Below are 18,454 nucleotides of genomic sequence, written 5' to 3'. Positions count from 1 at the left end.
ATTTGTTAGTCTCTAAGGTGCCACAAGTACTCCTGTTCTTTTTGCAGTTTACTAGTGTGCATATACAGACTAACACGGCTGCTACTCTGAAATCTAGTAAACTGGTCCACAAACTAAACACAGGGATTATCTCACCCTTACTGGAATATACCCACTTCTGGAACAAAATACAGTTGTAGTTAAACAGCACATAGTAATGTGACACAACAAACATTTTGTAACGAAGAAGGGTAACTGAGCCACCAGAATCTGCAGGGGGAACTGAGATACTGTAGGAAGAATGTAAGTTTTGTAGCGTGGTTAGGACACTGCATTTAACTACCCTTACTTTGCAAAAAGTGCCATTGGCTATTTAATCTCATGTAAAAGATGGCGCCTCCAGCAATGTAGTGTCCCTTTCCACCCTGCTGTAGCTTTGATTCTGTGGCAACTGAGAAGAGTAGTCTGTACTAAATGCTTTCTTCAACACCTATCAGTTCCTTAGAGGATTCCTATCCGCACAATGACTCAGCGTGACCTTATGAGATTTGGCAGGATCACAGCACCAGGTGCTATGGTTGCATTACTTACTGATAAAGTAAAACAAAATGCTATTATTTAAAATAGAACAGAACATACCCATTCTTAAACTTTGAAATTACCATAACAGGACCAAAGGATTCTTCCTTGGCAAGGTACATGTGGTCTTCAACATCTGTAAATACAGTGGGTTCCATGAAGAAACCTAAACAGAGGACACAGATAGGGCATCATTTGCATGCGAGTAAAATATTTTTTTAGTTTGTATTCTCTCCTACATAGTACCACACACCACACTCTCTGTTTTCCATATTCTGAGCTAAGTATTGTATAAGCCTAAGCAGCAGATGTAAATATCCACTCTAAATTTTCTTTAGAGAAAGAAAACCAGTATGTACAGAGACTTTCACACCAGAAGTTCTACTTTGCTAGCGATAATAGGCCAGGTGTACAGAAGAAAAGGTTTGCTGGTACAGGTATATCAGCAAACCATCCTAGTCAAGATTTAGTTTGTTCCAACAAAAAAGTGCTTTTGCTGGAATAAGTTATACCATTCCCTGAACAAAATAAGCTATACTGGCAAAAGTAATTTTTAATCGGTATAACTGCGTCTACACTAAGGCTTTTGCCAGTGTAAAACTATTGCAAAAAAAAAAAAAATCACCAAAAAACCCCATCCCTCACCGATGTTACTATGCCGGCAAAAGTTTTTAGTGTAGAACTGACCTAAGTCTCAATTTAGTTTCTCGTGTGTCAGCTGCACAACTTCCTTTAATAGTATATGGGAGCTGTGCCGTGAAAGTCGTATGTATCAGGTGAGGACTATTCCCCTTAGTCTCTATATGAAAGCCAGTCCTAGCAAAGAAATATTGTAGAACAGGCTGAGTTTCTCCTTACATGTAAATATTTGAAGAGTTCTTCAGTATGAGCCATCTCTTTCTTCCAGGTCTTTATGCCAAGTGATTTTCTCCAGGACAATGACACCCTACTTTATTTAGGTATACTTCATAGAGTCCTCTACCTTGGTGGCCGTGGGAAAGAAACCATGTAGCTGTCCTTCAGCTCATTTTGTACTGTATTTCCGTGAGTTTATTCCTCTTTGTGCTACACAACAGAGGGAACCATGTGGGCTTTTATTTAAAAATGTAAAAATTCAAAACATTTCCAGGTAGTATTTTACCTGGTCTACATACTTGTCTTCCTCCATACACTAATGTTGCTCCTTCTTTCACTCCCATTTCACAATATTCCAGCAGCTTTTCCAGGTGAGCCTTATGATTCTGTGGACCATGATCTGTGGCTCTATCGAGCGGGTCACCAATTTTCATCTTTTTGATTTCTTCCACCTACATGTTACCCAATTAAAATGAAAAGTTACATAGTATGACACACTGGCCAATTTTGTTTTGAAATGACTAGTGACTATGGGTACTTTAGTGTTGGGGTGCCCAAGTTTAAGACCACTTGAAGGGACCCAATTTTCAAAAGGAGTACTTAGCACTTTCTGAAAATCAGGCTCTTTTAAGTTGTTTCAAGTTGGACTCCCAAAATCACTAGTCACTTTTGAAAATCTTGACCATTGTTTTTAGTTATTCATTTTTAAGTTTCTTCTGTTACTGTGTCTGGTATTTAAAATGTCATTGTTAACTCAAGTTAACATAGTGTGGTAAGCAAGATACTGAAGTTATGTCCTATTCTAAATAGCAATAAATAACTGAGTTTTCACACAGCAGTGTTGAATTTTTAATGGTGAACATTAGATACTCTTGTATGATCCCTGCTATACTTCCAGTCTTACCATATTTTTTTCCCATATTCACAGTGGTCTTAAGTCTCATGGATACAAATTTGGCAATTTTTGGTTAGATAAATGTACAGATATAGTTGATAGGATAACGTCTCTTTATAAGTGTGTCCCTTCTCATTGCATTTCTTGGGCAAGTGTCTCCCATTAGCACACACTTTTCATTGCTTCATGATAGGAATCGTGATTTCCCAGCATCAGCAGCAATTGAAAGTTTAAATAATTTGCATGATGCATAAACTTGTGTGTGTGTATAAAATGACTTGATCTTCGCTTTACATTGTTACTGCAGAATTTATTTTGAACATGAGCCCTTTAAATATCTTACCACTCTCCTAACAAATTCATCATGAATTGATTCTTCCACAAACAGTCTTCCAGCTGCAATGCAGTTTTCTCCCTTGTTGAAGTATACTGCTCCCATGCCCTGTGTCAGAAGAAAACACTATATTGATACTTGGTTTTATTAATTTCCCACTCCAGCTATTCCCTGGAACTACATTCTCTCTCTCTTTTTTTTCTCCTATGTCTGAATCAATCAATGTATAGAACTCTTCTTTAAAGGGGAAATATCAGCATAAAACTCATTAAAGAAATAAAAATGTTTTCTTACCTCTGGGGTAAATCCTACCCTTCTTCCCTCTACCTTCTCGACATAAACATGTGCATGAACAGAGATGGCCCTGGATGCAGTGGAGCTGCTGTGTGTGGAGGCAGGATTTAGGGAGGTGCACACCCCCTGCACACTGTTGAGTGAAGCTCCATAGAGACACTGTACAGCATCATGGAAAAGGAGTTTGGAAGCAAGGCTGATGAATACACAACTCTGCTGATCCACTCCCCTTATGGAGGGCTGTGAGGGCAGTCACAGCATGTGACCCAGTGGAGAAGTATGTGTTCCCATCCTGCCAAATGCACAAAGAACCTCCCCTACATCAAGCCTATGGACTCAGGCTTCATGGAGGAGGGACAATTTGCCCCTGTTACTAACTTGTGACCATCAGAAAACTTTCAAAGAAAAACATTTTTTTTCATGGGAAAAAATATTTTCATGAAACAATTTGTTTCCATTTTCTGACTGGCTCTCGCAATGTCTCAGATGATCAACCCATAAAGAGATTTTCAAAATTCAATTTGCTTTTCACAGTGCACGCTGTTTCCGCCCCGCCGCCCCCATTTAACTCTTCCTGGATCATAAAAAATGGATTGGAGAGTCAGCTTCACTGTTTTGTATCTCATGCAATAGCACAATGTTGTTTGGGTTCAATGGGGCTCTAACTGCAGGATTAGGGCCTAAACTAACCACATCATGTAGCAACTAAGTATTTTTGTAATGAGTGATGTAGTATATGCTAGTGTTATATTGGAAATAGATCCCTTCAATAGGAAATAGGATTTTATAATCTACTAATTTTCCTCTATGCATATATTTTGCAAATTTTATAAGACAGAAGTTAAGGTTGGATGGGAAGTATAGGTCAGGCATGTGGGTGATAGTGAGTCATTAAGGATTACATGGCAGTGGGGAACTGACTGAATCGCAACCTCATTTCCAGACTTTTTTTTAGCATTTGGAGGGGTTTTAAGTGTCAATTTTTTGTAAAATTAATTTTTTTTCAGTGTTAGCATGACTCCATGGAAGCACACTTTTCACCTTTACTCTTTTTCAATTAATTTTTTTGGAGAACATCCCAGTCTTTTTGAATAAGCCCCAAAAGTTTAAACTGTGTTGTCATACAGCCTAGAGAAGGGGAGCCCTGCTTCAACATACTGTATGAGGCTTAAAGTGTGGCTATCCTACTGCATGTTTTAGCAAGCCCTGAGGAGGGGTGCATGTAAGAAAGAGAGAAGGAATTAGAACATTGCTTCTTAATAAGATGCACTAACAAGGCTTTGAACATGTTTTAATTTGAAGTAACCTTACCATTCTCACAGCTTTGTCAAGTTCACAGTCCTCAAAAATGATCAGTGGGGATTTACCACCAAGTTCAAGGGAGACTTTCTTCAGATTACTGACTGCACAGCTACGGAAAGTTGTAAATAATTATATAAAATTAACATTCAGACATCTTTTAGTAATGAAATTATTTTCCCTAAGATCAGCTGGTGAAAATGTAGAGCATATATCTATTTTTGTTTTTGGACAGTTGGACTTAATAGCAAATGATATTTCCACTATTTATTAAAGACAAATGATTAAATATATTCCCATCCATAGTCTGCATGTCATTTTAATGTTATGTGCAAGATGTAGTTTGCACATCAATGTAGTAAACAAACATTGATTAATCTACAGTATAAAAAAAGATCTAAAACATCTTCTGAATATAATGAATACAATACCTCTTCATGATCTGTTTACCAATAAGAGTTGAACCAGTAAATCCAAGTTTGCGGATATCTGGGTGTTCAGACATGTGCTGTCCCACTAAACCACCTGTATTATCGTGGGATATGGAAAACAACTAATTGGAAAATGTACATGCAATTCTTAACATTCTAATAGTCCAGTAGGCCTGTCAGGTTAAATAGCATCTAATTTAAAAAATAAGTATCCTTACTTATGTTACAATTAACACCTCAGATTAATAAAACTAAAACCATAACGGCACAAATCCCTCCCTTCACCAGTGGAGTTGAGAACTTCATCTCTGATACTTGGACTGCTGGTAGAATAACCCAGTTTATACACCTCTACCTCGATATAACGCTGTCCTCGGGAGCCAAAAAATCTTACCGCGTTATAGGTGAAACCGCGTTATATCGAACTTGCTTTGATCCACCCGAGCAGCGCCCCCACCCCCGGAGCACTGCTTTACCGCGTTATATCCGAATTTGTGTTATATCGGGTCGTGATATATCTGGGTAGAGGTGTATTTTAAACTTGGATCAGCTGACATATGTACTGTTTCACTGAATCAGCCCCACAGTTATCTTGGGGTTTGTCTTTACTAGGAAATCTTATGTTTAAACATGATTGTGAGGAGGTGAATTAGCTGACGTAATGTTAAATTGTCTCCACCGACCGATCTGTCACACTTAGCTAACTAGATTTCTCACAATCTTATTGAAATAATATGTCCTACTGGCAACAAGCTTTTGAGAATAAGAGAAGTCCTATAATCAAAAGCATTATGTTTCTCTGTATTATAAAGGGTTCTTTGAAGATTTTTGTATTTTTTGTTTGAATCGGGAACGTGTAGATAAGGGGTAAACACCCCTGGCTAGAGCCATAGTCATTCCCCATTCAGCTCAGAGAATACATGTGAAATGATGTATCAGCTTTGTAATGTGGACAAAGATCCACTACGAAGGAGGAGAAGTCCACTCAGCACAGTTTTCACCTGACAGGTCTGCAGAGGTGAAAAGCTAGATCACCAACAACTTCACCTCTCCTCAGTCTTTTACCTAACTGTTCTCAACTACAGTTCATACCGAGCTATATTTTGTACAGAAAAATAATTAGGTCAATGCTTTACCTGAACCAGGTAGAATATTTATAACACCTTTGGGAAATCCTGCTTTAGCTGAGAGCTCTGCAAACTTTAAGGCCGTCAAAGGAGTGACCTAAACATGTACACAATAGTCAGATTAGGTCTGCTATTTTAGTTAAATATGCCATGAAATATTTAATGTGCAATACGTTTTAGCTTGTTACAATATGAATCTTACATTAGTTCATATTTTTACAAAGCTGACAAAGTGGCACTCCCTTAGAAAAAGGAGTTCATTCTGTTCACATCCCAGATTAATTATATTCTGAGTACACATGCATATCACTGTGCAACCTCCTCTCCCCCTCTTCCCTAACCATAGCTCCATGCAACAACGACATCGATAGACAAACAGAAAGTTTTAACGTATTCTCTAATTTGAGGGTGCAGAGAGTTCTAGTGAAGAGGAGTGCCTTGTATCAGTGTGGGAATAGCTACTGCTTTACATGTTTTATAGCATGCAACAGGTCAGTCAATGGATGGAGTCAATGGAAGCTTTGCCTGAATAAGGAGTGGAGGATCACACCCATAATTTGCATTTTCCCTTTTGATTTTACCTGTGCTGGTTTGAGAACTAACGTGTTGCCTGCAGCCAAGCATGCTGCACTCTTCCATGCAAGCATCATCAGTGGGTAATTCCAGGGGATAACAATCGCACAGACTCTTAAGATTGGGAAAAATATGAAAAAAGTTACATTTTCATAACAGATTTTGAAAGGATTTTCTATTTGTCAAGGTTAAAACTAGTTTGCAGTCATTAAGAAGAAGACAATAGCCTTACCCTATGGGTTCCTTCTTGGTGAATGTTAGGTTATGGTTTGGGCGGGCCTGGCTAATTGGGATTGTAGAACCCTAAAAGAAAGACAATGGATTTCAAAAAATGTATATATCTAGAAAGGAAAATTAAAATGCACCAATTATCTAACCATGTTTGTTTCAGAAAAATCATTGCCATCATGGAAGGCTTCACAGCCGGATTTGTTCTGTTAACAGGATGCCAGAGACAGAAAGATGCTGGAATATTGCTGCTGTATAACCTTCTACCAAGGATATGAGGTACATCTCCTCTATAACACTCCACATTCTCAACCAGCTTATCTGTCATCACGAGTCAGACTCTAAATTCCTGTTTCCCAATAGAAGCATAATGTGCTCCTATCATGTTTCCAGGAAGACTCTTACTAGGTAAAATTCTAATTCTGTCATCCACAATTTTGAATGCCTCATTTCCCTGTGTTAAAGTTGTTCTTCTGGGCTGTACAAACAAAAGACAGTACTAGTAAAGAATAAGTATACAGAAGCATTGTAATTCATTTCTGACTTTGCGTAACTGCTGACAAATATTAGCTTGCCTGAATTTTGTCACACCATCCAGCAAAGTATCTGAATGTTTGCACAGACATTCCTACATGGGTCTTCAAAGCTAAAGTGTAGACAGCTCCTGAGTCAATGGCCTCAATTGTTGCTAATTCCTCTTGGTGTTCTTCCATCAGGTCAGCAAGTCTTTTAATTAAAACACAACAAATGAGAATCAAAAATAACAACACTGGGAAACGACACCTCCAACTATACCTAACTTACAAACGTGATGTGGGACTGCAAAATACTGCAACTCAGGCAAAATTTCCAGTGACTTCAGGATTGGGACCTTTGGCTATTTGTTAATGTAAATAAGGGCCAAACACCCAATAAAGTCAATGGGAATTTTTTCATTAACTTAAAAAGGTTCTGACATCCACACTGCAATGCAGAGACCCAAGTCAAAGTAAGCATATCCCAGAACCCCTAGCCCCTCACCCCTCACCCCCTTCCGAAATGTGGGCACTCTAGCCCTATGACAAGGAAAGTCCATCAGATTCAGATGGGGTATACCATGATTTTTCAGAGGAAGTAAAATAAAGTTAAGAAACATGAGTAAACATAGCAAAACCCCTTACATACCTGTACATTAATCTCCCTCTTTCCCTTGCATTCATTCTTGCCCATTCACCATTTTCAAATGCATCTTTTGCTGCTGCTACTGCCTTGTCAACATCAGCCACTGAAGCATAAGACACCTTTGCTATTATCTGTCACAAAACAGCTAAGTGTTAGCTCACATTTCAAGTAGTGTTACATACAATGCTTCCTTTCTCTCTTTTTATTTTTACTTAAATATAAACAAACATTTAATATTCTAATGGCTACCTATTATGCATGGGTCAATCAGGTTCAGAAAAGCTCAGACACCACCGATTGAGGTGGAATTCGAAGGACTGTGTGAACAGTCAGAATTCTGGATCCCTCTTTCCTCAAACTCTGCTAACAACAGAGCACACCCTCAAGCCTTATTTTATTTCTTCAACTATCGCATGAACTTACTGATGTGACATTGAAGAAGTGGAAAAGCTTAGTGTCTGGTACAACAATAGAATGCCTAAACATTCTAGAATACCATCTGGATATTGCCTCCCTGGAATGGTATATTTGTTACATGTATCACCATAGATGGACACTTATATTTAAGATGCCTTAAGATAATACCAAACTGCTAAGGCTGTACTTGATTCTGGCCTCATTAATAGTGGTACAACTATTGACTTAAGTGGAATTCAGTTACTCCTGATTTACAGTGGCATATATGAGATCAGAATCAGGGCCCCAACAGTTGCTCAGCCAAGATTTGGTACTTTTTGAAAAAAAAATGCATATTGAGAAGTCATTTTTAAAAGTGATTTAAAAGTAGGGTTACCAGATAGCAACTGTGAAAAAATGGGACAGGGGGTGGGAGGTAATAGGCGCCTATATAAGAAAAAGTCCCCAAAAACGGGACTGTCCCTTTAAAAATGGGACATCTGGTCACCCTATTTAAAAGGACACTTTCAGGACAAATTTGGCCTAAACTGTAGGATTTGTAAAAATAAGCTTTTACATAACTTCTGACCAACAGAAATGTGCTCAAGAAACTAACAAAGATCCCAGTGGAAACACTTTTTAAAAGAACTGATAAGCATTCCCCTGTTCTGTCTGCAAAGTCAAACACTGCAACACTAAGCTAAAGTATGAGAACCTGCTAGTGAAACTGACTTAAAATAGATTATAAACATAGCAAAATTAATCAGCCAGTTTTCACTATGCAGGCTAAGATGCAAAAAGTGAATAAAAAGCATAAAAACTGAAAAGTAAATTAGATTAAATTATTAACATTTCAAGATAAGTAAAAGTTGAAGAATTTTTTTCAAGCTTTGATTGTAAAATAGTAAAGGAATCTTTTAAAATGTACTACATGATTTTCAACTTGGCAATATCCTTTTAATGTTTTAGATTATTTATCCAGAAATGTAGTATTCAGAATAAGCCAGTATTTATCATATGCAGAAATTACTCACTGATCCATCTGTTGGGTTTATAGTGTCGTATGTTTTTCCCTCTTCAGCATCCATAAATTGTCCATTTATAAAACACTGGTAAGGCATCTTCACAGTCATATTGTTAACATTTTTTGAAACCTAACAGTGAAAGAAACTCAACATTTCAATATGTCTTACATCGTTGCCAACTCTCATGATTTTGTCATGAGTCTCATGACCATTATTGTTTTTCTTAAAGCACCAGATCCTGGAGTCAAGTGGATATGTGATGATTTCAGCCTTCATTCGTTAAAAAATAAATTTCTAGCCCTTGTGGCTATGGAGAAGGCTTCAAAATGTGACCTCGGTGCACCCTAAAGGCTCAAAAAGCAGAAAGCAAATAAAAAGATCACCAAATCTATTATTTTTACTTAATCTCGTGGTTTTAAAGCCAATCTCATGATTTTTGGTGAGCCTGACTCATAATTTTTGAACATTTGGGGTTGGCAATACTGTACATGCAACATGCAAAACTACGTACCTAATACAACTTGTAACTTTAATATGCAAAACCAGTTTTCAGACAAAGTACCAGGATGCATATATGGCTGTCAGTATCCATCACTAAGGCAAAACTAAATAGAAATTGTACTTCCTCTGAGGAGGAGAAGTGCCTAAATTATTAAATGGATTAATGAATTTGTATGGTTTTACTAGTGGATATCCAGGATCAAATCATCATTAGGGCCTCAATCCAGCAAGGTATTAAAATAGGTGTGTGACTAAGTAGATTTATAATCCAACTGAAGTCAATGGCCCTAGTTATGTGTTTAAAGTTACTGTGACTCTAAGAGCTCCTTTATGCCAACTGGCAAAGGGCTCACCCAACACACTGTTGGCAGAATATTTAGCCAAGCAGGGACCTGTAAGGTATCATATGAAAACGGGTGACATGCTGGTCACGAATATTGTTGCATGATGTATGTACAAGTTGTGTATAAAGACTTATGTATGTGTGCTGGAAATACGTTCGTGTAATATGTTTTGGAGGCAGCTGATAAACAAGCCTGCCCTAAACAAAGGAATGTCTGCATGGCTCTAGTTATGAGAAAACAGCATGGCTTAATCACAAGCAAAGGACAATGAAGGTACATTTGCATCTAAGGTAAACAAAGTGATCAAGCCAACTGAGAAAGCAAATTGACAAGAGGATGAAGAAAGGGCTTGGTGCCCAAAGAACAAGCAGCAGGGGGGAGGAACTTTGTCTTCGTTTACTTTTCAAAGAATACATTTCAAAAGGTTTCTGGACTATGAAAGGGAACAAAGGGGACTCCTTTGTTATCCATCTCTTTGGGGACAAAGAGATAAGCACCCTCTGATTCTGTAAGTGGTGGATCCTCCTGCCTGAAGGGCTGGAGATGCTCATAGCTTGATGTAGGAGAGGAAGCTGCTTAGGCAAAGATTGTAGCTTGCTTTGGTTTTGTATCCCTGCCCATCCTGGATAACAACCATTGATGGGCCTATCCTCCATGAATTTATCTAGTTATTTTTTGAACCCTGTTATAGGCTTGGCCTTCACAACATCCTCTGGCAAAGAATTCCACAGGTAGACTGTGCATTGTGTGAAGAAATACTTTCTTTTGTCTGTTTTAAACCTGCTGCCTATTAATTTCATTGGGTGACCTGTAATTCTTGTGTTAGGAGAAGAAGTAAATAACACTTCCTTATTTACTTTCTCCATACCAGTCATGATTTTATAGATCTCTATCATATCCCCCTCCGCCCCATGCTAGGGTTCCTTGGAGGAGAGTCTGTTGCTGTTTTCCTCAGAAAAGCAGATTTTTTTTGTGGGCATGATGACTGAGATACATGAGCGAGGCACTTTAAGGAAGTTTACAATACCTACATGTGCAATAAGCATGAATCCATCCACTGCTATTGATCTCCCAGTTTCATGAGCAATGGAATTCACCAAGTTTCACCTCCATCCCGTCACAAATAAATGAAAACTACAGAAACGAAACCAACACTCCATCAAAGAAAGTGTGCAAAATGTCAATAAAACCTAAAAAGGCTTACATAATCTATGACTAATTCTTCTTCTTCGTCCTTTCCCCTAAGTTTCCTCACAGCCATCTGAATAAAGTCTGCAAACTTAGTGGCCATATACACATCTTCATTCTGCAGCTGAAGTCCACCATATTTTTGTTTGATCTCTTCAATCATTCTGAAAATTGCAAAGAAATAGTAGGTTGAACTTTACACTGAAGTATTGTTGAGACAGTCAATTATTAGAAGGTGGAGTAGGGTTTTGGTTGGTTGCATACAATGTGTGGGCTTTTTTGTGTGCATGCCATTATTCTGTAGCTGTACTGTATTACGGCTAGCCATTGGGCTACATGGGGTCCTCAGTTATACACAGCAATTGTGCAGGTGTTATTAGGGCAGAATTTGGCCCAATGGCTTTGAAATACTCTGAGGTAACATTTTAGGAATAAAAGGCAAATGATAAACATATTTCATGTATAACAGGGTACGCTCTGCTCCTGCCTTCTAGCTTCACAGAAACTGCTCAGACTCCGCCAGTTAGTTATCCACACAGTGCGGTTTAGTTCAGATTCCTGCCCCAACCCCTTTACAGTTCTGTGCAGCAATGCTATTTGCAGTGTCCCTTGTATCATCAGCCCTGTCCCCAGAGTCTGAGAGGAGAAGAGGTCTCCCTTCCTTGAGAGCTCTCTAAGTTTGGACTTGGACTCAGCCCTACTCCTCTCCCCTTTCACTTCCTTCCTGTGCCTTTTTAATCACTCCTCAGATGATTGGCTAATTAATCCATTAGCTCACCCAGACTGATTAGCGGATAACGTTCCATTCCCCATTCAGACCTCCCTGGGGAAACCAACTAGTGCCAGAGAGATCAGAGTGCTGGCTGACTGGCTAGCTCCCAGCACTGTTACGTCATGCAAGTATTGTTCAGGCTATTTAGTACAGCTCGGGAATTGTGAATCATGTTACATTTGGTGGATTATTAATAGCAATGATTTTGGTAAAACTCTCAAGGGCTTCTCATGTGATGGCTGTGGACATTTGGGCTAGAGAAAGGAGCGATGCTCACTAATGTGACCTGATACAGCATGGTGACCTCACTGCATTTGAGAGTTTGGTATGCAGCTGCAGGATTGGGCCCCCAGGTTTGGAATAGCTGTCAGATCTACAGTAGACTCGCTCCCAAATATCTGCCAGGGTAGTCCCTTAGTTTTGGGGCTAATCCTGCCCTTGTTATTCAGGCAAAACTCCAATTGAGGACAATGTCATGGGAGTCGACGGGAGTATTGCTTGAGTAAGCAGGGCAAGAGTCCAATCTTGCACTGACTTTGGGAGGCGAAGGATCTGATGTGGCACTGGGATCACCTTATTAGGTTTCTGGAAGTGGTTAATATGGTGAAAAAATGCATTTAAAATAATTTTCTCTTTACTGTTTTGTGACTTCTGATTGGGGAAGAGTGGGGAAAGGGAAAAATCACAGATACCGTAAGAACCATAACACAGTCACAATCTTCATTAATTGCTTAAAAAACATGGTTATTTAAAATATAAAAGTTACCTGACTACATGCATCGAGGATGCTCCAGATTTGAAGAAGTCTGTAGAATCCTCAATTACAGCAACATTGCTCAAAATTCCCTTCCAAATGGACTAAAAAATATAGAAAATAAATGAGGCATTAATACAAACAAACCCCTCTAATGGCAGAAAACATCAGTTCACTGACACTAATGTAGGTCTGAGTGTATATTTTTAAACATATCGGCTTTTTAAAAATCAATTACTTCTAGGGATACTAAAAGCCAGAAAAGCAAATGAGCATTTTTGCTATAACCACCATGCTAATGATTTGCATGTATACAGTTTGCATTTTTTTTAGTGTGGCAGGTGAAATTACTATTGACCCTTTGACCTGAGCGGTTAGCCAGTATGTGGGGCTTTGCAGGTTTGTTTTGCTTTGGGGAACTGATGTTATGAATTGTCTGAGTATGAGCTATTTCTTTGTTGCGATCAGGGCCAGCAGAATGAGGTTATGGGCCATACCCCAACAATGGAAATATTGCGGGTGCTGATATATGTTTCGTCTCCCACATCTCATGGAGGTGAGAGTGGAACCTGGTTATTCTTCCACCCCTGCATGCATGCATTGGGGGTGGAGGTGAGAGCAGAACCCTGAGGAGGGGCTGGAGATCAGGCCAGCTGTTAGGAAGCAAGTAGGAACAGACAGTTCTCCTCTCCCCATCTTCTAGCTACTGCAGGTCCCAGCAGAGGCATCCAGTCCAGGGAGGAACATGTGCCCCAGCTGCCAGGTTGCAGGAGAGTGCACAGGCACCTGGGTTGGGGGCAGAGGAGCACTGGCACATAGGGCAGCTGCTGAAGAACTGCCGGGACGCCCATTCCCAGCCTGGAACAGGATGTCCCCCTGTCATGCCACAGTAGCTCCCCTCACTCTCCCTTTGCCGCCCCACTTAAGAGCCTGCTTCCACCCTCCAGTCTCCTGGTTGCAATCCTGATTGTTTACAAACATAGGCATAGTTTGACTTGTATATTTGGGAGATAGGAACAGAGGTGGCACATGGGGGGACGACACGTGGCTGCGTTCCTTCGGAGGAGAAGCAAGAGCAAATTGGGGGTGCACTGTGCTGTCCCCCCCCCCCCCCCGCCTGGGGAGCGCCTGGCCCCACAGAAGTGGCCCGGCTCGGGGAGCAGGGCAGGGAGGGCTGCTGGGAAGCGAACCAGCATTCGGCTTCCACAGCGAAGAGAGCTGTGGGCCGGGCGGCTCCCACCAGCTTCAGATCTGCTGGCTCCTAGCAGGCAGTGACGGTTTTCAAATTGTGGGGCACGTCCCCCTAGGACAGCGCACCACACATTTGTGTGCTAAATGGAAGGCAGAAATCTGGGGGACACATGACCCCATGTCCTCCTCCCTGTGTTGCCTCTAGTTTGGGGGGGCAATGCCCCCTATTCCCTCCCCAATCGCCGCCCATTTACAGAGCATGTACACAAAGTCCTGGTTCCCCGAACGCAGTAGGAACAAACAGCAGCAGGCAGTTTCTTTGCTCATGTTTTCCAAGCCTGCCTCTGCAGAAAGTCCTGTGCCCCAAGGAGCTCTGTCCCTCTGCTCCCTCTCAGGGCCATGCTTCAGTAGCATAGCTAGCGGGGTGCAGGGGAAGCAGCCGCTTCCCCTCACCCCTTTTCCCAAAAGCGGCGCCTGCCGGGCCGGCGCTGGGGGCAGCACTGCCGGAGGAGCCATGGGGGGGGGGAGCGGCAGGCGCGGCCGGAGGAGAGAGGGGGCCGGCTCCTCAGCCATCGCGCCCCAGGCGGCCCCAACATCGCCGCAGGCGCAGCCACCTCCTGCGGCGGCTCAGGGCTTGGCAGCCAAGCGCTCCCCGCCCGGAGCCGGAGCCGGGATCAGCCCGCAGCGTGGGGTCGGGGACAGGCGGCGGCGCAGGACGGCCGGGCCGGCGCTGGGGGCAGCACGGCCGGAGGAGCCATTGGTGGGGGGGCGGCAGGCGCGGCCGGAGAAGTGAGGGGGCCGGCTCCTCAGCCATCGCGCCCCACGCGGCCCCAATATCGCCACAGGTGCAGCCACCTCCTGCAGCAGCTCAGGGCTCGGCGGCCAAGCGCTCCCCGCCCCGAGCCAGAGCCGGAGCTGGGATCCGCCCACAGCGCGGGGCCAGGATCGGCCGGGAACAGGCGGCGATGCAGGACGGGGGTCCAGTGCCTTGCACTGGGGGGCCCCTCCGGGCAAGGGGCTCCCTGGGGCCGCGCCCGCAGGGCAGGGGCGCAGGCCGCGCTGTCTGGACGGGGGGCCCTGGCGCGGCGCAGGAGCCTGGAGCCCCGGGCGGGGGGGACGGGACCCCGCGGGTGGGGCCAGGCGCAGCAGCCTGGCAGGGGACACCTGCAGAGCGGGCTGGGCAGGAGAGACTCTCCCGGGATGGGGGTATCCGCACCCCCGGGAAGCCCGCAGGAGTCCTGAGCCGGGCCCCGGGGTTAATCTGGGGGGGGAAATGGGAGGACCCAAGGGGGCGTAGCCAGAGGAGGAGCCATGGGGGAGCGCCTTTTTTCTGTTTGCTCCCCCTACACTTAGACCCTGGCTACGCCACTGCCATGCTTCATTCTCTTGCTTCCTGGTGGCTTTCTCATTTTCACATGCACACAACATGCCAAGCAATCCCTTTTAGGCTGTGCATTTGCAATCAGTCCCAGGGAACTGCTCAGGTTTTGCTATGTGGCCAGTTATCTGGGGCGGTAGTCTCCCATTATTTCCAGCAATCGTTACATAAAATGGGTTTAACTGCTCCTTCCCCTTAGCCCGGGGGTGGGCAAACTTTTTGGCCCAAGGGCCATATTGGGGAATAGAAATTGTATGGCGGGCCATGAATGCTCACAAAATTGGGGTTGGGGTGCGGGAGGCGGTGAGGGCTCTGGTTGGGGGTGTGGGCTCTGGGGTGGGGCTGGGGATGAAGAGTTTGGGGTGTAGGAGGGTGCTCTGGGCTGGACCGAGGGGTTTGGAGAGTGGGAGTATTTGGTAGTTGGATATGTACAGCAGGGACTGTGGAAGGGCTGAGAGGTAGTACTATAGAATAAATACACTAGATGGATATTTCTGTTAAAATGGGGGTGAAATTGCTGAGAATGTGCACATTTAAATTGTTATAATTCGGTTTCAAGTTGTCTCCACTGAACCAAATAGGGCAATTCACACCTATAAGAAATATTGTTTCTTGGGCTATGTCTACACTACACAGCTTTTAGCGACACAGCTGTGCTTCTACAGACGTGCCGCTAAAAGGCGTGCAGTGTAGCCGCTGTTTGTCGAAACAAAAAACTTCCAACCCCAACAAGCAGCATTAGCGTTGTTGGCAGGAGAGCGCTGCTTGTGACAAAGCGCTGTTCACACCGGCACTTGTCGTCGACAAAACTTTTGTCTTTCGTGGGTGTGTTTTTTTTAACACCTCTGAACTACAAAAGTTTTGTCTTTCACTTGCCAGTGTAGACAAAGCCTTAAACTTTCCTTGAGTCTGTCTACAGTACGGCCCTGTAGTTCAGACTACAGAAATGTGAATAGCAGTGTGCACCCAAGTGCTGAGCTTCAACCAGGGCCGGCTCTGGCTTTTTTGCTGCCCTAGGCAAAAAAGCCACCCGCCGCCCCCCCAGCGCGGCAGGGGAGGGCGCCGAGCCCAGCTGCGGGCCCGCAATCCCCAACCGGCCGGAGTGCCGGGAGCAGGGCGGAGAGGCCGGCCGGGGCTCTCCGCTCTCCCTGACCGGCCGGAGCGCCGGGGGGAGGGTGGCGAGCCTGGCCGGGGCCCCGCTCTCCCCGACCGGCCGGAGCGCTGGGGGGAGGGCGGCAAGCCCGGCCGGGGCCCCGCCACGCCGCCCCCCCTCCAGGCGCCGCCCCAAGCACATGCTTGGTGGGCTGGTGCCTGGAGCCAGCCCTGGCTTCAACTCTCCCATGTGGATGCTGCACACACAAACTAAAAAGTTCCTAGTTCACATTAATGTTGTCCTGTCTGAGGACTCCACTAACGAGAACCAGGAACTGTGATGTACTTCTTGTATGTGGTACATTACACAGCTGCTTCTAGCAGGTCAGGCTTTCTGTATCAGATAAAGACTGACTACAGGGCTTTCTTCTCAGAGAGATACACAAGAGACGTGTCTTCATTAAGATCCTTTAATGTTCTGCCACCTATGGCTGAGGTTAGCTTAAATATGGGATGTGACACATGGTGCCCTTAGAGGCTGAACAGTATAATACAGTTAAGCATTCCGTTACAGGAACCCTTGAGTATGAACCCGCAGCATCCCCACAGGGGAGTCCAGCACAGCACTTTCGTGCGCACTGATCCTCACGGCCCCAGAGTCCGAACTGCGGGGCAGTGTAGACAAGCCCTTAGATTCTGTTTTAGAAATAGGATCAAATCTTGCTGATGAATGTTTCCATGAAAAAAATAACGCCAGTTTGTTTGGTGTCTGAAGGCCCCACTGTGCGGGGAGAAGTCATGCTGGTGCTCTGACTCGGCTTTGAAGTGTGTCTGCCTCACTCATTGCATATAATCCAAAACCATTCTTCTCGACTTGGTCCAACACTTGGTCTTTAGAATCAATCACTTATATCTAAAGAAAAAGTTTCTAGGACCATATATACATTTGTGAACACCTAACCTGATCTCCAAACACATCTGAATTAATTTTAATAGCTTAACATTCATTCTTGTACTTTTGTCTATATTTTGTTAAGAAATAACTTGCACATTTAAATAAAAGTTATATCGTGTCTGTACCTAGACGTCTTTAATGCTTTTCTGTAAACTAATATCCTGCTGAATTAGTTTACAGAATTACCTTGATATCTTCCGCCATCTTTTTCTCCTCTTCTGTAAGTTCTATGACAGACATCTCATCAGATGAAAAGTATTTAGATGCAGGGATCATTTTTCCATCCTCAAATTGTAGATTTCTCACCAACAACTGAAAAAGAGGGGATATGATTTAAGTTGATGGAAAGGCTGTAAAACGTACTAAGGAGAAATTAATGTGTTAATTCGAATAATAATGAAATGAGTAAGTGTCTGGTAGGAAATCTCAAACCTGTGATAAAGGTATCTTTAAATATTTTCTTCACCACAAACTATAGTAAATATAGGTACAATTTAACATATCTTAGAAATGAACATATGATGGGTGGTAGGGAAATGCCTGTAAGGATCAGTGGGACATGAAGACAGACCTGTAAGGTTACAGGACAACCACCATCCCCACGCTGCCAGCTGGTGGCATCTGGAACCTAGTTACTCCCTGCAAACAATCTGCTGAGGTTCTTGGGAAGTTCTACCCATGGTGACCTGACTGACACTAGTTTTAGCAATCCCTGATTGGCACCCTGTCCCTGTATGAGTCCATGGGGCGTACCAGCAAGTGCCCAGGCAACAATGAGAATCCTTAGCTACCTGTCATGACTGCCCTGCTTCTCTGTCAGTGAACTCCTGGTTCTGATCCCAGCTCTGACTTCGATTCTGACTCCCGATCGACCCCTGGAACTCTGACATGGACCCAGTCTCGGCCAGATTCCTGACTCTGTCTTTGACCCTCGGCTTAGCTCATCACTCTGACTTAGCCCTCAGCTTGATTCTTAACCCTGATCCTGGCTCTGACCCCTGCTTTCAGTTCTGGGATCCCAAGCTCCCACCACTGGTCCTTCCTACCTTCACCCAGGATCCTGACAATACCTAAGATAAAGAACAGAATAGCATTTGGCACAC

The 18,454-nt window shown here is 43.4% G+C and overlaps 1 protein-coding gene across 2 annotated transcripts in view; it reads right to left on the bottom strand.

Annotated features, from left to right (window-relative positions):
- Window positions 1–18,454, bottom strand: part of ALDH1L2 (aldehyde dehydrogenase 1 family member L2) — a 49,004-nt gene that overhangs the window by 6,319 nt on the left and 24,231 nt on the right. For both annotated transcript variants that reach the window (XM_026657529.2, XM_026657530.2), the window contains 14 exons: window positions 17,538–17,663; window positions 12,748–12,839; window positions 11,226–11,373; window positions 9,186–9,305; window positions 7,759–7,886; window positions 7,170–7,320; window positions 6,599–6,669; window positions 6,375–6,480; window positions 5,803–5,890; window positions 4,667–4,760; window positions 4,248–4,347; window positions 2,652–2,750; window positions 1,700–1,865; window positions 619–724 (listed from right to left, as the gene is read on the bottom strand). In XM_026657529.2, the coding sequence (XP_026513314.1) occupies window positions 619–724; window positions 1,700–1,865; window positions 2,652–2,750; window positions 4,248–4,347; window positions 4,667–4,760; window positions 5,803–5,890; window positions 6,375–6,480; window positions 6,599–6,669; window positions 7,170–7,320; window positions 7,759–7,886; window positions 9,186–9,305; window positions 11,226–11,373; window positions 12,748–12,839; window positions 17,538–17,663 (1,595 nt within the window). The remainder of the gene's footprint in view (window positions 1–618; window positions 725–1,699; window positions 1,866–2,651; window positions 2,751–4,247; window positions 4,348–4,666; window positions 4,761–5,802; window positions 5,891–6,374; window positions 6,481–6,598; window positions 6,670–7,169; window positions 7,321–7,758; window positions 7,887–9,185; window positions 9,306–11,225; window positions 11,374–12,747; window positions 12,840–17,537; window positions 17,664–18,454) is intronic.

Source organism: Terrapene carolina, unplaced genomic scaffold (genome assembly GCF_002925995.2).
Source record: "Terrapene carolina triunguis isolate 2854851 unplaced genomic scaffold, T_m_triunguis-2.0 Scaffold247, whole genome shotgun sequence".
Classification (NCBI taxonomy): Eukaryota; Metazoa; Chordata; order Testudines; family Emydidae; genus Terrapene; species Terrapene triunguis.
Note: the sequence above shows the minus strand (reverse complement) of the source record. Positions and strands in the feature narration are given on the sequence as shown.